Raw genomic sequence first — 17581 nt, 5'->3', positions numbered from 1 at the left:
GTAATCCCTTTAACAATGACCAAGTAACCCCTATTACACTAACGAAGTAATTCCTACATTAATTGGCCATACGGTATGATGTCCAGCCACATATAAAAATTTGTGTTATATCTAATACGGAATATGATGTCAAGAGATTGTTGTTAGCTCAATATTTTAATTATTGTTTAGACCATCAAGGCATCAAAACTGGCCAATAAGTTAGATCAATAAAATTTTATATCATCCCTCTTTGCTTACCACTTTTTCACACATATACATCATATACCACAATACAAAATATTACTTGTATATTTTCTCTAGAAATTATCCCATAGATATTAAAAAAAAAAAAAAAAAAAAAAAGGTTTAATTACTACCACGCGTTTCCATTCATGAGTTTAAAAAACAAATCTTAAATTTATCAGTTGCCGAATGTCCAAATAGATTTGTCCAAATATATATTTTAGTAATTTTACAATTAATTATAACTTGAGGTCACTTTTAGAGTAGCAACCAGTTGTTGGCCTGAGTGATGTCTCGGGTAATCTAATGTAATGTGAGATTAAAGATAACATCACAATCATTTCAATTTCATTGCAACTAATTTTGTTACATTAAAATATTTTGCAAAGAGTCACATTAGCCTCTAATTAGTGATTTGGATGATCATACAAATTTTGTAAGATGTAAATTTAAATCTATTGGATTGACTCGGCCATGACATCTATTTTTTGGACTTTACATGTTTGAGTCGATATTTTTCATATCATAAATGGATAATTATAATGTAATTGTGTTACAATGAGTGATTATGGTATTCCAGCCATATTAGTAATCAGTTTCATACGAAGTATTAGTTACGAAGTATTACCAAAACTAAAATATTTTTTAAATTAACAGTTATGATTATTTAAATATGGGAATTGAAAAGAACATGAATCACGTTGAAACGTTTTGTATAGTTTAAAACTTTAAAAGCTAAAACGTTTTCTCTCATCTTAAAGCACTAACTAAAGTTGTTTTGATTTTTAAGAATATAGATAGATTTATTGGTTAAGAAAAGGAGACACGTAGCATAACATATATTGACATTGACACATGACAATATGGTATGTATTGCCATGAGTTTTAATAATTGTTAAATACGAGTCTGAGCCGCATTCATTATGGGAGAGTGCAAGTCCACTTTATAAGACCAAGGAGGTTGCACCTCAAAATCATATGGCAATGAGGAGAGTAGCCGCTTAGCATTATATTGTAGTGGTAACTCTTGAATTCTTTCAATGTTGGATTTCATTACCACTACACTCTCTTTTTTATAAGTGTTTAGTGTTTTTAGTGTGGGACAAGAGAATGCTCACATGTGGGTTGTTCATGGGCTCAAAAATAATACTTCCTCCGTTACGTATTACTCGCAACAAAGGGGTATTATTTGTGAGACATAAAATATTTCTTTGTTGCGAATAATATGTAACAGAGGAAGTAATATAGATAGATTATATATTTATTGTTCGCACCCAACAAAAGACTTGGTCACGCCATGTCGGCCATACACAATGCAATTTGACTAGATTTTTCTATATTTGTTAGATATAAGATTAAATATCAAGCTACCTCTCAAATATCATCAATGATGTGGCTAAGCTTTTGGCTAAAGATTGGAGTGTTACTATTCTTCATGTTAAACGCTCGGCCAACAAAATTGCTCATGGGTTAGCAGAGACGGGACGACTTCAAGAGCATGACGAAGATGACACTGTCTACCACTTCTACTCTAAAGAGCTGGTCAATGCTATGGCCATGCACAATGGCTATGACTTAGCGCTGCTTTGATGCTATTCTTGGGCTATCTTCATGCTCCACCCTTTATAATGCTTTTGTAGCCTTCCTTATTTTAGTCACTTTATTTCTTTTATGCTTTATGTTATTTTCTTCTTTACGGCTTTACTAAGGTTCTTGATTGCCAATTTTCTTTTCTGTGGCATCATGCATGAACCTTGCTTTTGGGTACAAACTTTGGATTTCCTAGATGCTCTTAATCATCTAGTGTTAATATAATATGCTCATTTCTTTGTTAAAAAAAAGATTAATTATCAAGCTGTCCCAGTAAAAAAAAAAAAAAAAAAAAAAAAAAAAAAAAAAAAAAAAAAAAAAAAAAAAAAAAATTATTAAGCTGAGCCACATCAAGTCAATAATTCATTAGAAAAGTAAATGAAATAAAACACGGCACTTACTAGTTGATTATTCAAAGTTCTTTTCAAAAGAAGTTGATTATTCAAAGTTTAACTGCGTGGTATTAAGAATATTAGTTTTAAATTCCATTGACTTTACCTTATTTTTGCGAAAATAAAATTATTAGAAAATTTTGACTTTTACCACCTCCAAAAAACGACTTAATTGATTTTACCACCTCCATATAAAAAACGATTTATTTTACCACCACATAAATAAATAAAAGTTGGCTTTTACCACCAATCACCTCAAACTAACGGATTCCGTCCATAAATCCGTTAGTGGGGCCTACCTTGCACACGTGTCACCATATTATTGTTCGAAATTTCATGTGGGGCTAAGGAGGGGCCGGAATTTGGTGTATGGGTTAGGGAGGTGGTCGGAATTAGGTGGTGGCTAGGGTTTTAGGAGTGCGGAATTTTGTGGTGGCTTGGGTTTTAAGAGTGGTCGGAATTAGGAGGGGCTTTATGGGTGGTTGGAATTTGGTGGCTAGGGTTTTGAGGTCAAAAATTAGTGGAAAGGGGTTTCAAATCTGGTGCGGTGGTCGTTGTGTAGCTGTTAGGTGTTGGGGGCTGGTTGTAGCGGTTAGGTGTTGGGGGCTGGTAGCGGTTAGGTGGTAGGGCTGGTCATAGCCGGTCCAGCGGTGGGGGTCCTGACGGTGGCAACAACCACCGGTTGATGGATGGAGATTTTTTTTATATATATATTTTTTGTTTATTTTTAAAAAAAAATTACCCAATAATTTGGTGACACATATGCAAGGTAGGGCCCACAAACGGATTTATGGACGGAATCCGTTAGTTGGAGGTGATTGGTGGTAATAGCCAACCTTTGTTTTTTTTTTTTTTTTTTTTTTTTTTTTTTTTGGGTGATCGTATTAGATCTTATTCAGTTTATTAATGATACTCAAAAGATATTTATGGTAATACTTAAGCCTTAGAATGTGACTTGCAGCAAACTAGAAAAATGAAAACTCTGAACTCCTACCCACTATTTGTTATCCTAGCATTCATATCATCTTGTTTATGTAGACCATCTGAGCTAGATTGCATACACCACTGTGGAAACATAAAAATCCCATACCCATTTGGTATTGGCCCAAACCACTGTTTCTCCGACCCCAACTATGCCGTCTCTTGTAATTCATCATCCTCAAACCAATCAATACCGTATCTAAAAAAACTCGACCTTGAGATTGTTGAGGTGCGAAATTCAAGCAGAACAGTAATAGTTAAGCTACCATCGGTCACTGCGTGTAATGGTACTGAGAAACATTGGAGCAGTCCTGATATCATTACATCTACTGGCTTTTCATTTGCAGATTCTAATGTTTTTGCATCAGTCGGGTGCCAGGGATATGCATTATTCTATAGTTATTATTTGGATGAAGTGACAATGGAAGGATGCACTTCAATTTGTGCTACTGATCGTCCAAAATTGATTCCGACATCACCAACAGATATGATCACGGAACAATGTTATGGCTTTAATAATTGTTGTCAAGCAGTCAACCCTCAATATTATGATCGATATAGTATAAGTGTCAGTGCCAAAGATGGATCGGCACATTGCAGGTCGGCCTTTTTGATAAGTCGGGAATATTTTCCAACCGTTGCATCCACTGCTACACCGATGTCTGCTTTTCCGGTGACGCTTCATTGGCCTGATAATGAAGGTAGTGTGAACTTTTTTATTTTTTTTTTAACAAACAGGTAGTGTGAACTTTATCTATTAAGTGATACTTTGGTTTTTTGAATTATTTCATCTTATTTTAATTTAGATTAAAAATAACCATTTTATACAAATTAATACTTGTATAAAGTTTACATAAGCTTATCTAATCAGTCTCTTATTAATTTAAAAGAAATTTGTGAAAAAAAAACATTTTAAGTGGTCGACTATGTTTTAAAAGCACCTTTTAACTGAAAAATTGTGAAAAAAGACTTTTGAAGTTGTATAATGTTCTAATCGAGAGGGTACATGGCTAAGTTTTCGAGGTGGTTAACGACGAAGCTCTAGCATTGAAACTCACGTAAGAGTCACGTTGCTTTTTTTGTAAAATAAAAAAAAAAAAAAAAATTCCCAAATTTCCCTCCTTTTCAAACTACCCCTTTCATTTTTCCGTTTTCTCTTTCTATCGAAAAGGAGAGAAATTTGGGAGAAAATGGATTTTTTTAAATAAGTCACGTGAGACACAATGTTGGAGCTCCGTCGTTGACCACCCCAAAAACTCAGCTAAGTACCCCCTCACAACATAATACTCCATCCGTCCCCTTTTGTTTGTCATTTTTGACGAAAAATCACAGGAATTAAGGTGGAAAATGTGAAGTAATCAAAGTATTTGGGAAAATAAAATTTTCAATTAATAAAGTAATAAAAAGAGACATTTCTAATATTAAAAATAATTAAAGTACATGGGAAAGATAAATTGATATATTCAAGAGTAAAAACATTAAATTTAAAGTGCTTTCCTTTAATAATGCTCCAATTACTTCCAATTCCATAAATACAACTAAACTTTTACAATTACCCAATCCACTATCTACATCACCATTTAACACATTAAACCTTCTTTTTTAAAAAAATGTTTAACACAAAACCGTTACTTGAGGGCTTGTTTAGCATCATTTTGGGTTTTTTGATAACCAAAAACCAAAAACATGAAACAAGAAAATAAAGGGTGTTTTCACTTTTTTGTTGTTAGTTTTCAAAATTATCATGATTTTAATAAGTTGAAATGATTTTTATTCATTATGGGACATATATCATATAATTTTAAAAAACAAAAAACCAAAAAATAGAAAACCACAGCAAAACCAAACGAACCCTGAGTTAGCGGTTTTCAATTGGGAGAAAACCGCCAACTCAAGTGGCGGTTTTTATTTTATGTAAAAAAAATTCTCTATAAAAATTCTAAAATAATCCAGGTAATAATTCATCGTAAAATTAATTATACACCTCCCGTTAAAAAAATTCAAATCTTAATTTAATAGTGAAAAAAAAATAGAGAGAAATTGTCATATGTTTCATTTATATGAAAAATATTACAATGAGGAATATATATAATATAAATAAGGAAAAATTGATAAAAATAATCCCAACTTAATCCATTCCCTTTTAATAATCCCAACTTTGGATTATCATTGAATAATCCCAACTTTAGGGGGAAGTCGCTTTTATTGGTCTCAATCTTCTCTGGCACCCTTTAACCCCTAACCCTACTGCCGGCAGCCCACTTTCTTTTATTAATACTTATAAAAATAGTAACATTGTTATGAGTGCTTGAAAATAAAGACAAGACCAACCTTCCTAAACTAGGTGAAGCAAATCTCAGGACTCCCTTATGCTTATTCATCACTCCACCTGAAAATAGTCAACACTGCTTACCATTATGGTAAACAGAGCGAACCAAAACAAATAGGAAATACGGATTAGCAAAATATGCTAAGTATGATAAGTGCAAGATAATGTAAACTTGATTTATTTGCAAACATGCTTTTAAAATCAATTCCAATAATTAATCCAATAATTTAAAACTCATTATTCCATAACCGACTCCAATGATTCAATATTCAAAATAATAGTTAATAAAACTAATTCCTTTATTAAGAACCAATTCCTTTTAATCCAATTCCTCACCCAAGTGTGCACACCCCCCAAGCTAGTCTCCTTATATTACAAGGCTATTCTTGAGGAAAGACCCGGTCATACAAAGTCCAAGGCCTTATAAATAAATCAAATCCGCATAGTGGGATTACTAACATGCTTATAAAGCATTATTAATAATAATTCAATGGTTCAATAAATCCTTTCAATATCCAATAATTCCAATATAATTCAAACTCCTTTTTAATAATTCCACATGCTTTCAAAATCAAACCTTGTAAATAAATACTTGAGAATAAAATCTCATATTAATACTTTTCAAAATCAACAACTCTTCCTTGAAAATCCTTTATTTAATTCAACAAACCTTTTAAAATCAATTCCTTTTTTTAAACACGATAAGTAATCCAAACCATTCAAAACATGATTTAAAAATCCATCATTCAAAATACTTTAATTAAAATCAATACCTTCAAACATAATTTATTTCAAAATCATAATTCAAATCAATTTAATTCAATCACCAACCAAATCATGTAAAACATGTTATTTAAACCAATCACTTTCAAAGGTATCTAGCCACCTAAACGTATCTTAGCTTAATCCTAGCTAGAAAAACTACTCAAAAAGTACCTCAAGAACCTTGATCGAACACACCTACAAAAAAATATAACCTTAATCAATATAAGGTTAACAAATAATTAAAAACCACCAAGTATATGTACATGAACCTTTTAAATTAATTTCTCATAAACATCATGAAAAATATGATTTTATATAATTAAAAATACTCATAATAATAATAATAATAATAATAATAATAATAATAATAATAATAATAATAATAAAAATAATAATAATAATAATAATAATAATAATAATAATAATAATAATAATAATAATAATAAGAGAATAAGAGAAGAGAATAAGAAAAGATAAGCAACCAAGGAAAAGAGAAGAATTGGATTTGCGTTGTAAAGAATAGGCAGAACTTGCAGAGGCTATAACTCCTTTGATATGACTCCGAATTGGGTGATTCTTGAGCCTAATCTCACGGATATTTTAAGAGGAACAATCATCTGTTAAACATCAATACCCCCAAAAAGGACCAGAAGTGCCCGAAAATTGGCTTCAAAGATAAACGTGATGATTTGTGTAAAATTAAGGAGAAGAAAAGAAGAGAATTGGTGTGAAAAATGCGAGAGGTATGAAGGGGTATTTATAGGCTTGATCATGCAAGAATTATGGCAAGAGAATGTGGGAAGAATTATTGCAAGTAGGGTTTATAGAATTACTTGGAGAAGTGAGTAAAAAAATTAAGGAAAGTTTGTATATTAAGGTGATTGTGTATACTTGAATATGGAAGGTATGTGTGTCATGAAAAATAATAAGGAAATTAGAATTACTTGGGGAATAATTAAGAAGAATGATTGGCAAGAAAATATGATGAGTAGATATTAAAAAGACGGAGAATTATAATTAAGGAAAATAAGAGATTTTGGGAGATAATTAAAATATAATTTTAGCAGTTAAATTCCCCCAAAATAATTCAATATGGCCGAAAATATTGAGCTTACCATAGCTCAAATTTTCGGAATCCTATAAATATATTTAGGAAGATTTTGCTCGGTTTTTAAGAAATAAAATAATTATGTAAATAATATAGAATAATTAATTAACTAAATACCAATTATTCACCAACAAAATAACTAAGAAAAATTAGATTTCCTACACATAGGATATCCGAAATTCCTAGCTAATTAATAAGAATTTTCGGACATATTAATTAATTAATAAAATATATTTTTTGCCATAAATAAAATATCCAAAATATATAAATAATCCGGTTTTTAAATAGGATAAATGGATAATAAATCTTATCCAAAATGATGATTAGTTTTCAAAATGATTTTGCGCCAAAATTCAAATATTATTTTGGATCCAAATAATAAATTTACTAAAATACCCTTTTTATAAAATACTTCTTAATTAATTAATTAGAAAATACGTATGAAAATACGAGGTATTACAAACTACCCAGGACCAATTGAATTAAAAATATCAAATTCCCAAACTGAATTTAAAAACCCCCTTACCAAATAAATTTGAGAATGAAAATTTGAAAAATTAATGAGAGAAGTAGAGAGATGAGATGATTGATATGGTTGAGATGGTTGAGATGATTTGAGTGAGGTATAATGGATGATGGGCGATGGAGAGTTAGGGACTTTTTTTATCGAAAAAAAGTGATACTATGAGAATGAGAAAGCAGAGAGATGAGGATGGAATTTTGATAGTGACTAATGAGTGGAAACCGCTAATTGATGTGGCGGTGTTCCCACTAAAACCGCCATATGAGATAGCGTTTTTGCAAAAAAAAAATAGAAAAAAAATTAAAATTCATTAATAGCTGACATGGACAGTAATTTGGGAATATTTAAAAAAGTAGAAGTATATATGGAATTGTCATTCTTCCCAACAATATTAAGGGAAATCACTGCAAAAGTTGACACAATTTTTGTGGAAAATGTTAGGGTAAAATAGGAATATAACATAATAAGGACAAAAAAATGAGGGAATATAGTATAAAAGTCTTTTTATGTACCTTAATAATTATGAAAATGTGAAATGTGACAAACATCTAGGGGCACCCAAAATGACAAAAGTGACAATCAAATAGGGACAGATGGAGTACAACTTAAAATGTCCTTTTAAACAATTTTTCACTCATTTAAAAGGTCATTTTTTTTTTTTACAAATTTCTCTTAATTTAATAAATCTCCAACCTAGATTTTTCCCCCTATCTTATTAGGCAAAAGCTAACGAGTATCCTTGGGGCATTAGATAAGAAAACTAAATGTGAAAATATTAAAGAAAAATTATCATTAATTACACCAATCGACGAGTGATTTTGTCATTCATTCCAAACTTAATACTATTTTAAGTAATATATTAAGTAATTATCTAAGGTCAATGTCAAAACATAATTTTATTGAGCTCCCTCTTATTAAGTAATATGCTAGCAAGATCCCTCTCATTAAGGTCTTTGATTATTGTGATTTGTTGTGCCAATTAATGTCAATGTCAAAATATAATTTTAAGTAATATGTTAGCTAGCAAGATCCCTCTTATTAAGCTCTTTGATTATTGTGATTTTTTGTGCCAAATATTGTCAATGTCAAAATATAATTTTAACTAGGAGTGAGCAAAAATTCAGGGTACCCTGACTTGGAATCGAAACTTGCTCGGAACAGTAGGTTTCAGAATCGGAACCTGTAGATCAGATTCTGGTTCTGGGAAATAAAATTTTAGACCCTATACCTGTAGGGCACCCTGTTATTATAGGATCACTATAAGTTATACGAAATTGGAATCTATCATTTAAGCCTAAGTATAAAAGCTCAATATCAAAATTATATAATTAAGTAAGCCTCAAAATAAATCTGACCTTAAGCTTATACATCACTTCTCATTTCTTACACCAGCTGTCGCCTACCTTTCTCCCTCTTCTTATTCATTTTTCATCTTACTCTTAATGATTTAATTAATGGTGTTAATATAAGTATTTGTATCAAATATACTAGACAATTAGTGTTGGTTTGTTATATTTGTATTAAAGTTGTAAGCTTTTATTGTGAACATCTATTTTTTATTTATCAAGTTACTATATATTATGCTTATTTTGAAAGACAGGGTACCCTGTTCGGGAACCGAAACCTGGAGGTTTCGGTTTCTATTTTCAAGAACCTGTTGCAATAGGTTTTGGTTCCGGGTCTTGAGATTTTTACAAGGTACCCTGCTACGCTCACCCTTAATTTTAACGAATGCTAAGGAGGAGAAACATAGAGATATGAACGAATTTCAATGTCAATTTCATTGTCGTGCGGTGTTGTATTGATGATGGTAGGAAGTTTAGAGAAAAGATGAAGAAGTAGTTCAGAAAAAATTTAAGTGGAGATGCTTTTAATCTTGGAGATGCTAGCTAAGTTAATTAGGCTAAATTTAAGTGGAGATGCTAGCTAAGTTAATTAGGCTGAATTTTGTCTATGATCCTTTTGTAATTTCTGATAATTTCAGAGAAGCCATTGTGGCTTCAAAATTGATTCTGCTTCTGGAAATTACCACCACCTTGTGACCTAAAATTCTTATTCCTTCCTGAATCATAGTAAAACCTTTTGTCAACAGCAAATGCCATTGATTCTTGCTGAAAAGATAATCACTACTAGAAAAAGGCTAAATTCCGACGGACACGAAATTCCTTCGGTAACATCGGAAATTCAACGGATTTTTATTACGTCGGTTAATTCCGACGAATTTTAACAATCCATCAGAAATTTCTGACGGAATAAAATCCGTTGGAAAAAATACGCTTTCCGATCGAAAATTCCGTTAGAAAGTTAAATTTCCGACGGAATTAAAATCCGTCGGAAATTTCTGACGGAATATTCCGTCGGAATATATAATTACATATAAAAAAACACGGGCCATCTATTCTCTTAAAACCCTAATGTCCCAAAATGATTTCCCCCTTTTCTCTCAACCGCCCCTTCTCTACTTCTCTCTCATCCGCCCTTCTCTCCTTCTCTTTCTCTCTCTTTCGCCTCTCTCACCTCCGCTTCTCTCTCCTCCTCCATCTTCTCCTTCTTTGATCTCTTTCCTCATATTCCATCTTGGTGTTTTGTTATTGTGATATTTTAACATGTATTGTTGTTATTTCTAGAATGGATGGAGAAAGCTGATTTAAGATTCTTATCTGTATTATTTGCCGGGGAAATTTGATGTTGAAACACGTTGGATTTTTTTTTCTTGAACACAACACAGGGGCCTTTATTTTAGCTTTAGCCATTAAAGCTGTGTATTAGAATTGTTAGTCTTGGTTCTTTATGACATGGTTGGCTGATTGATACTTGAGCATTGTTGTGTCAAGTATGGGCAAACTAGCCATTTTGATATGCTTGTGTTATAGTGATCTCTTGTAATCAGTAATCAGATTTTGTGGTTGTTTGACATTTGTCTTGACAGAGGACTACTTTTTGGGTTTTGGTTTAGGCTATTTATAGAAATTTGAGATTTGTTACTTCCTTCTTGATCTTATATATTTTCTTAATCGTTCTAAATTCAATCAAAGACATGATCCCTGATGCGACACATATTTGTTGTTGTTGATTCAATGTAAAGCTATTTATCACCCAATGCTTTTAGGTGGAGCTGGGCATCAATATCTTGCTACTATGTGACGTGATCACGTTGATTCTTAAATGGTCTCTTCAGTGTGATTGTACCTTTTTTTTTTATAAATAAGTGTGATTGTACTTTGTTAATGCTATGTTACCTGAACTAAGTATCTTGACCTTTGGGAAGAATTTATAGTTTGATTTATACATGGGATAATGTTCTAGTTTGAGGAGATAAGAAGGATGCCAATAGATGCACTTTAGAGAGGGTAAAATTTATGGAGAAGCAACTTAGATTCAACTCAGTTCCGGATTTGTACTAGTTTTTCACTTTTTCATTGTTGATAGCACAACAAGCTCTTTAACTAATTGATAGCAGAGCAAGCTCTTGATCTTTTTTATTGTTGATAGAATATCAAGCTCTTTTAAAGTATTATTCAAAGGAAACAACCACTTTCTTGCAAATTTATTGGTAAATCTAACAAGTACTTGAGAGTTGAGACTAGGGACACAAGCGTCGTTTTCCCATGTTTAAGGACTGAATGAAAATCTAAAGTTTCCTATACTTGTTGGGCCCAAGTAGATATGATACAGCTATCTATCAATGTTTTGTGATGAAATTTGAGGATATTTTGTTGTATGTTGGAATCGTTTGGGATTATATGCTGTGTAAGAAAGTTTATTTCAAAGAAAGCCTCTGAGGTGTTGGTTAAAGTCCATTGATAAGAAGCTAATGATACCAAGCATATGATGGGAATATGATATATTGTGTAAAGTTTTCATGGGAAATATTATGGTTTAGTCGGCAAGATGCTTTTAGGAGTAATGGGAAGGAAAGAAGGCATCATTCCTTCAAACAATATTTTCTGTAGTTTTATCATGTTCTCTGACCTTGTTACCCCTATCCTTTATATTTAACTTCATTTTGTTGTACTGCTTCATTTATATGGAAAATGGGAGAATTCCTACAATTCTCCTTATAAAAATAAAAAATGAGCGTAGAAGCCGAGTAAGTAGTCGGGAGCAACCTGAGTTTAGGATCTTAGCTCAATATCATTACTTTGTTTTAATCCTACAAAAGCTAGTTTTGAGGTGCATCTTGGGCAAGATGCTATGAAATTATTTTAGAAAGTGCATCTGCACTCAGGCAGTGCGGTGCTTTGTTTCAACTAAATCCTAAGACCTGTTTTTTTCCCATTGAGTACTGTTAATTGTCATTCATGCATAACTAATGTACTATTGTTCGATATCAGGAGCTTACATTGACAAGAAATGTCCCTTTACCGGCTCTGTTTCAATCAGGGGCCGTATTCTAGCTGGTACTTGCCACAGTGCTAAGATGCAGAGAACCATTATTGTTCGTCGTAACTACCTTCATTACATTAAGAAGTATCAAAGGCAAGTATTAGCTATTTTGTTTTCCCAAGTGCTGTTGTGTTATATGTGATTGTTCGGTATTCTTATTATTTTGTTTGCTGTTATGTTGCTTGCAGGTACGAGAAGAGGCATTCAAACATCCCTGCACATGTGTCACCCTGTTTCCGTGTCAAGGAAGGAGACCACGTTATCATTGGTCAATGCAGGTCAGTTGCTCTTGGAGCACTTTGGTTGATATTGTGTTATTTGTGTATATTTCTAACAGTTCTCAGTGTTTAACTTGATCATATTTCCCTGATAATTATCCAGGCCTATCTCAAAGACAGTGAGGTTCAATGTGTTGAAGGTGATTCCAGCTGGAGCTACTGCTGGTGGAAAGAAGGCTTTTGCCGGAATTTAAGGTGTTTTTTTAGATAGATATATATTGTGATGTAGCTAGGATCTATCACAGGGCTTGGAAATTAGTATTGTTTGCAGACCCTTGAATTTTGATACTTGAAGCATTTTCATGATTACTGAATACTATGTTTCTTTTGTTAAAATCATATTGGGAAATTGTAGTACAAACATCTTTATGGTATCAAATGTTTTGTCTTAGGACCTCCCGCAAGTTTTGGCAATATAGTTGCAATGACTCCCTTTCAATTATATTAGCGTTAGCATATAACTTTATACCACTAGCAAGGAAAACATGTACTACAAACATATACAAGGCAATTATTATAATTAAAAAAAAAAAAATTCACCTCATTTGCGCGCGTCACTCATTAAACAAACAAGTGACGCAAATAAAGCAGTTTTGTATTGTCTAGTCAGTCATTTGCGTCACTCCTATATAAACAAGTGACGCAAATAACAAACAAGAAGTTTATATGAAGAGTCATTTGCGTCGCTCTTTTATAAAAGAGTGACGCAAATAACAAACAAGAAGTTTATCAGAAGAGTCATTTGCGTCGCTCCTTTATAAAGGAGTGACGCAAATAAGAGTCATTTGCGTCGCTCCTTTATAAAGGAGCGACGCAAATGACTCTTATTTGTGTCACTCCTTTATAAAGGAGCGACGCAAATGACTCTTATTTGCGTCGCTCCTAGGAGCGACGCAAATGACTTTTAAGTCATTTGCGTCGCGAGCAGTTGCGTCGCTGATAGAAGCGACGCAAATACACTATAAATGAGCGACACAAATGAGCCTTTTTCTACTAGTGAAGTGCTCTGTTTTGATATTTTATCTTTTTGGCTGATTTTCTCTATAAATAACGTATTAAAAACTCCGTTTTCATACAGCAATTCACACGAATTCTCACCTACAATCAGTTTTTCATTCGCAATCATTAATGCTCTAATTCTCTCTTTAATCATTCACCAATTCTCATCAAGTTTTCTTCATTAATTCATCTTTCCTTTTCTTTCTCTTTAAACTAATCTTTTGCATACAAAATTCCGCATTCGCAAGATCTAGAAACACCTAGCCATATTCGAAGTTTCCTTCGCCCTAGACGTGAAAGGTTTAATTTCTGAGGGTTTAATTTGGTCCCAAATTTCTCTTTCAATTATTTAATTTAATTGTTTTGATTATTATTTTCCTTGAAGTTACTAACGTGTGTATTTTGTTATTAGAAAGAGGTACGAGGCATCAAAGTAAGTACTTTAATGGTTTTAATTGATGTTATGATGTAGAAATCATGTTTATATTGTTATTATGATATTCCTAGTATCATGTACTAGGGTAATTTTAATTTTAAATATGATTGTTACGATGGTTCCTATGTTCTTCCTAATATTTATGATTTTTAGTATCATGTTAGGGTTAAAGATTTGATTTTTATTGCTTAGTGACATGCTAGGGTTTGTTATTAATCTTGTTAGTATCACGCCTAGGATCTTGCTATTATTATGCTTTAATATTAACATGAACATGATTATGATTATAATTGTTATTATGAATATTATTATTGTTATTATTTTGATGATGATTATTTTATTTAATATGATGATTATGATTATTTTATTATTATTGATGTTATTTTGATTATAATTTATATTTATCATTATTATGTTGCTTGATATTTATTGTTATTGCTTGATCACCTTTTATTGCATGTTTAAAGGGAATTGGTATTTGTAATCACGCTTAATAAGATATTTAATAATTTTGTTTAGTGTTAATGTGATTATAATTCTAGTGATCGCCAATAATAGATTTATTTGTGCATTTATATTCAACTAACATAGATAAACAGGTTTAGGTTAATCCTATTGATTGCATGTTAATTAAAAAGCGCACATGAATACAATCAGAATAAAGTAGCGGCCTATTATTAGGGCAGGTTCAATCTCTTTAAGGTTGGATTTGTACCTTCATCCCCGAACCCTTATTTGGTTCAAGACCTTATGGAGTTGACGATCTCTTGGATCATTAAGGGGTGTAACCTTCACCCTGTGAACGGTTTACAAGTTCCTAAAACTTGTTGGCGACTCTTTTGCTCTATCTTCTTCCCTGTTGGACGCCACCGTAATTTAGTGTATGATCACAGTGGGGTTCAAGCATGGGGTTAACGCTTGAAATATTCCCTACAACTGCCCGAGTCCCTAGGCTTCAGCTGAAGGATCAGGCCTTCCAACAACACTGGGGTCCAAGGTGGCATCAGCCCCGGCCGCTGAAGAAGCAGGCTGAACTTGAGCTTGAGATTCACCCGCTCTGTTCTCAGCCTCCTCAGCTTCAGCGTCCTCCAATTCCTTATCTTGAAGACGGTTCTCCAGATCTACCTCAGCCTGGCTGGCAAATTCCATATGAGGATCTTTGGGGTCTTCAACCCAAATCTCACATTGGTACCAGTCCAACTCGGGAGCTGCATGGAGGGCCAGTCTTCGGGCCACCATGTACCCATTCTTGTAGGCAGTCGAGTACTCCTCCTTGGAGTAAACTTTGATGGCCAGCTGAGCCTCAGCATCGACCAGCTTCTTTTGAACCTCCTCCAAGGCCTTCTGGGAGGACTCCTGCTGCTCCTTCAGCTTGGCCTCAGCATCAGCGAGCTGCTGCTCCTTCTGCTTGGCCTCGTCCCGAACCTGGGATAGCTTAGCTTCTTTGTCATTCAGTTGAGTCTCAAAGCTGGTCAGCCTTTTCCCCTGAGCCTCGAGTTGGGTGTCGGCCTCAATCAGCTCGATCTCCCTATCTTCACAGGACTTTCGGTGACGATTAGCATCAGCCTCCAAGATCTTGACCCTCTGCTGGAACAAAGCTTCCCGAGCCAGCACTCGGGAATGAACCTCATTCGCGATCTTCAGCTCGATCCTGGCCTTGAGGCTTTTGACATCGACAGCGCCGAAGGCTTTGATAAGAGCCTCACCCTCGTCCATCATAGGCAGGACCTCCTTCTCCATGTCCTCGCAGAAGACGTTGAAGGAATCCACAACTTGCTTGGCTCTGTCTTCAGCCTTTTCCTGCTTCAGCTTGGCAAGCTTTGCCTTCGTCTCAGCTATGTCCACTCTATTTTGAAGAGTGTCAATCATCCCACAGGTAAGAGTATGATTGTGGACAACCTGTAGAGTTGGAGTTCAGTTCGAAAAAAAAATGAATGATAATGAAACTGAATGAAATGAACTGAAGTGTTGAAGTAAGGTATGAAATAATATCAAGTACTTACATCAGCAGCCTTTGGTTATATCTTGCAGGGTCTGGGATTGAAGGGCCAGGCTCGGCTATAACAGCAGTTGCTCGGACAGACCACTCTCTGACCTGCTCCATTTCGGACAAATGGGAGCAGTCACCGAAGTAAGCCTCGGCGCTCTCTCCATACCTCCCCCAGATCTCAGCCCGAGCGTTGTCGGGGATGGAGACTCGGCATGCTGAGAAGCCCATATCCCCAGATTGAAAAGTCTTGAAGGAGGGGAATGAAGATGATGGGGCTTCTTCAGCCTTGTTAGGGTCAATCGGTTCCCCCCTTCTCTAGTTTGGTCCCCATCAGCGCGGACCTTTTCAACCTCTTCAGCAGGTTGACTAGTAAGGGCGTCAACCTCTTGCTGAATTTCTGCAGTGAAACCTTCAGAGGCCGCATCATCAGTGGCAGCCACCTCTTCAACTACCCCTTTAGCAGCAGCTTCATCGCCGGGGAGCTCAGCAGCACTCCCCTTGTTCGACACCTCTTCGGGAACCCCCTCCTTTGGGTCAGGAGTTCATTGATCCACCTCCATCTCTTTAGTATGGGGAAGTGGTGGAGGGGTCTTCGGCGGCGAGGGGATTGGTGGTGGTGGCTGAGTTGGGGGTGGAGGACCCCTTGCGCCTCTGGGAACCCTGCCTCTGCCAGCGGCAGGTTCCCTTATTACAACGCCAGGCATCGGCCTCAGCGTGAAATCACCCGGGCCCATTACTGCCAGGCCCGTCCTTCTCCTCTTCCTTTGGACCAGAGGTTGCTCGTCCATATCTTCAGAATCCGAAGATTCAAATTTCGAGAAATTGTCTAGTCGTGGGCAAGAGGGGTTTGAGTAAAAAAAAAAACAACAACAACAACAACAAGGCGAACTTGCAAAGTGCTGAAGGGCTTACCAAAGTCCTCAGCTGAGCCTCGCTTGCAGATGTTCTCTGCTCGACAGCACCAGAGGTTCCTTCACCTCCCTCCAAGGCCTCAATTGCCCATGTAACCTCTTCAGCTGTCCGAGCAGCTTGCTCTTCCTCAGGCAGTAAACGCCTTAGGGGATCCCGTTTTTCCCACCAAGGCTTTTGCTTTAGATAGTCTGTAGCAGCCTCAATCTGAAGGCCCGTCGAATGTAGATGCAACGGGCGGTCCTTCGGATCAGTGATTGCGGGAGTCCTTCGGCGTTCACTCCTAGTTGTTCGTAGTCAATCCCTGAATTGGCCTCGTTCAACTCTGAAAAAAGCAGAATAAAGGAATTAGCTTAATAAAGCAGAAATTTAAAATTCTAAAGTTGCAAAGCGAAAATGATCTGAGCAAGTCCTCGGCCCCAGCCGAAGGTACTTACCATCTCTGAACTTTCGGCTGAGGCCAACAACCGCCAACATCTTCTCTTGGAAGGCATAGTGGGTGTCTGGAAGCCATCTCGTTGGGATGTACTTCATTCGGCCAGTCCCCCCGGGATTGTCCTACTTCCCGAAGAAGTGCATCTGCTCATAACTAGGGTGGCTGGTGGCATCAGCATCTTCAGGACCCAAGTCCTACATATTTGGGTCAGGTCTAGAGAGATAATGGAGAGCC

The 17581-nt window shown here is 35.1% G+C and overlaps 1 protein-coding gene across 1 annotated transcript; it reads left to right on the top strand.

Moving 5' to 3' along the window:
- The first annotated feature begins 3050 nt into the window (after positions 1-3050).
- LOC145638068 (wall-associated receptor kinase-like 22) lies at positions 3051-12973 on the top strand. Its single transcript, XM_081689032.1, has 3 exons — positions 3051-3889; positions 12248-12577; positions 12681-12973. Exons 1-2 carry the CDS (start codon positions 3181-3183, stop codon positions 12439-12441), a joined length of 903 nt encoding a protein of 300 aa, XP_081545158.1. The 5' UTR covers positions 3051-3180; the 3' UTR covers positions 12442-12577; positions 12681-12973.
- Positions 12974-17581: the final 4608 nt, after the last annotated feature.

The sequence above is a fragment of the Chenopodium album genome, chromosome 7, assembly GCF_948465745.1.
Source record: "Chenopodium album chromosome 7, dcCheAlbu1.1, whole genome shotgun sequence".
Taxonomy (NCBI): domain Eukaryota; kingdom Viridiplantae; phylum Streptophyta; class Magnoliopsida; order Caryophyllales; family Amaranthaceae; genus Chenopodium; species Chenopodium album.
This window is presented reverse-complemented; position numbering and strand designations above follow the sequence as displayed.

Excerpts from the sequence above, each read along its gene's own strand:
- LOC145638068 (XM_081689032.1), top strand. The coding sequence starts at position 3,181 with ATGAAAACTCTGAACTCCTACCCACTATTTGTTATCCTAGCATTCATA. Across the intron at positions 3,890-12,247 it reads TCATTGGCCTGATAATGAAG|GAGCTTACATTGACAAGAAA; the intron begins GTAGTGTGAACT and ends GTTCGATATCAG.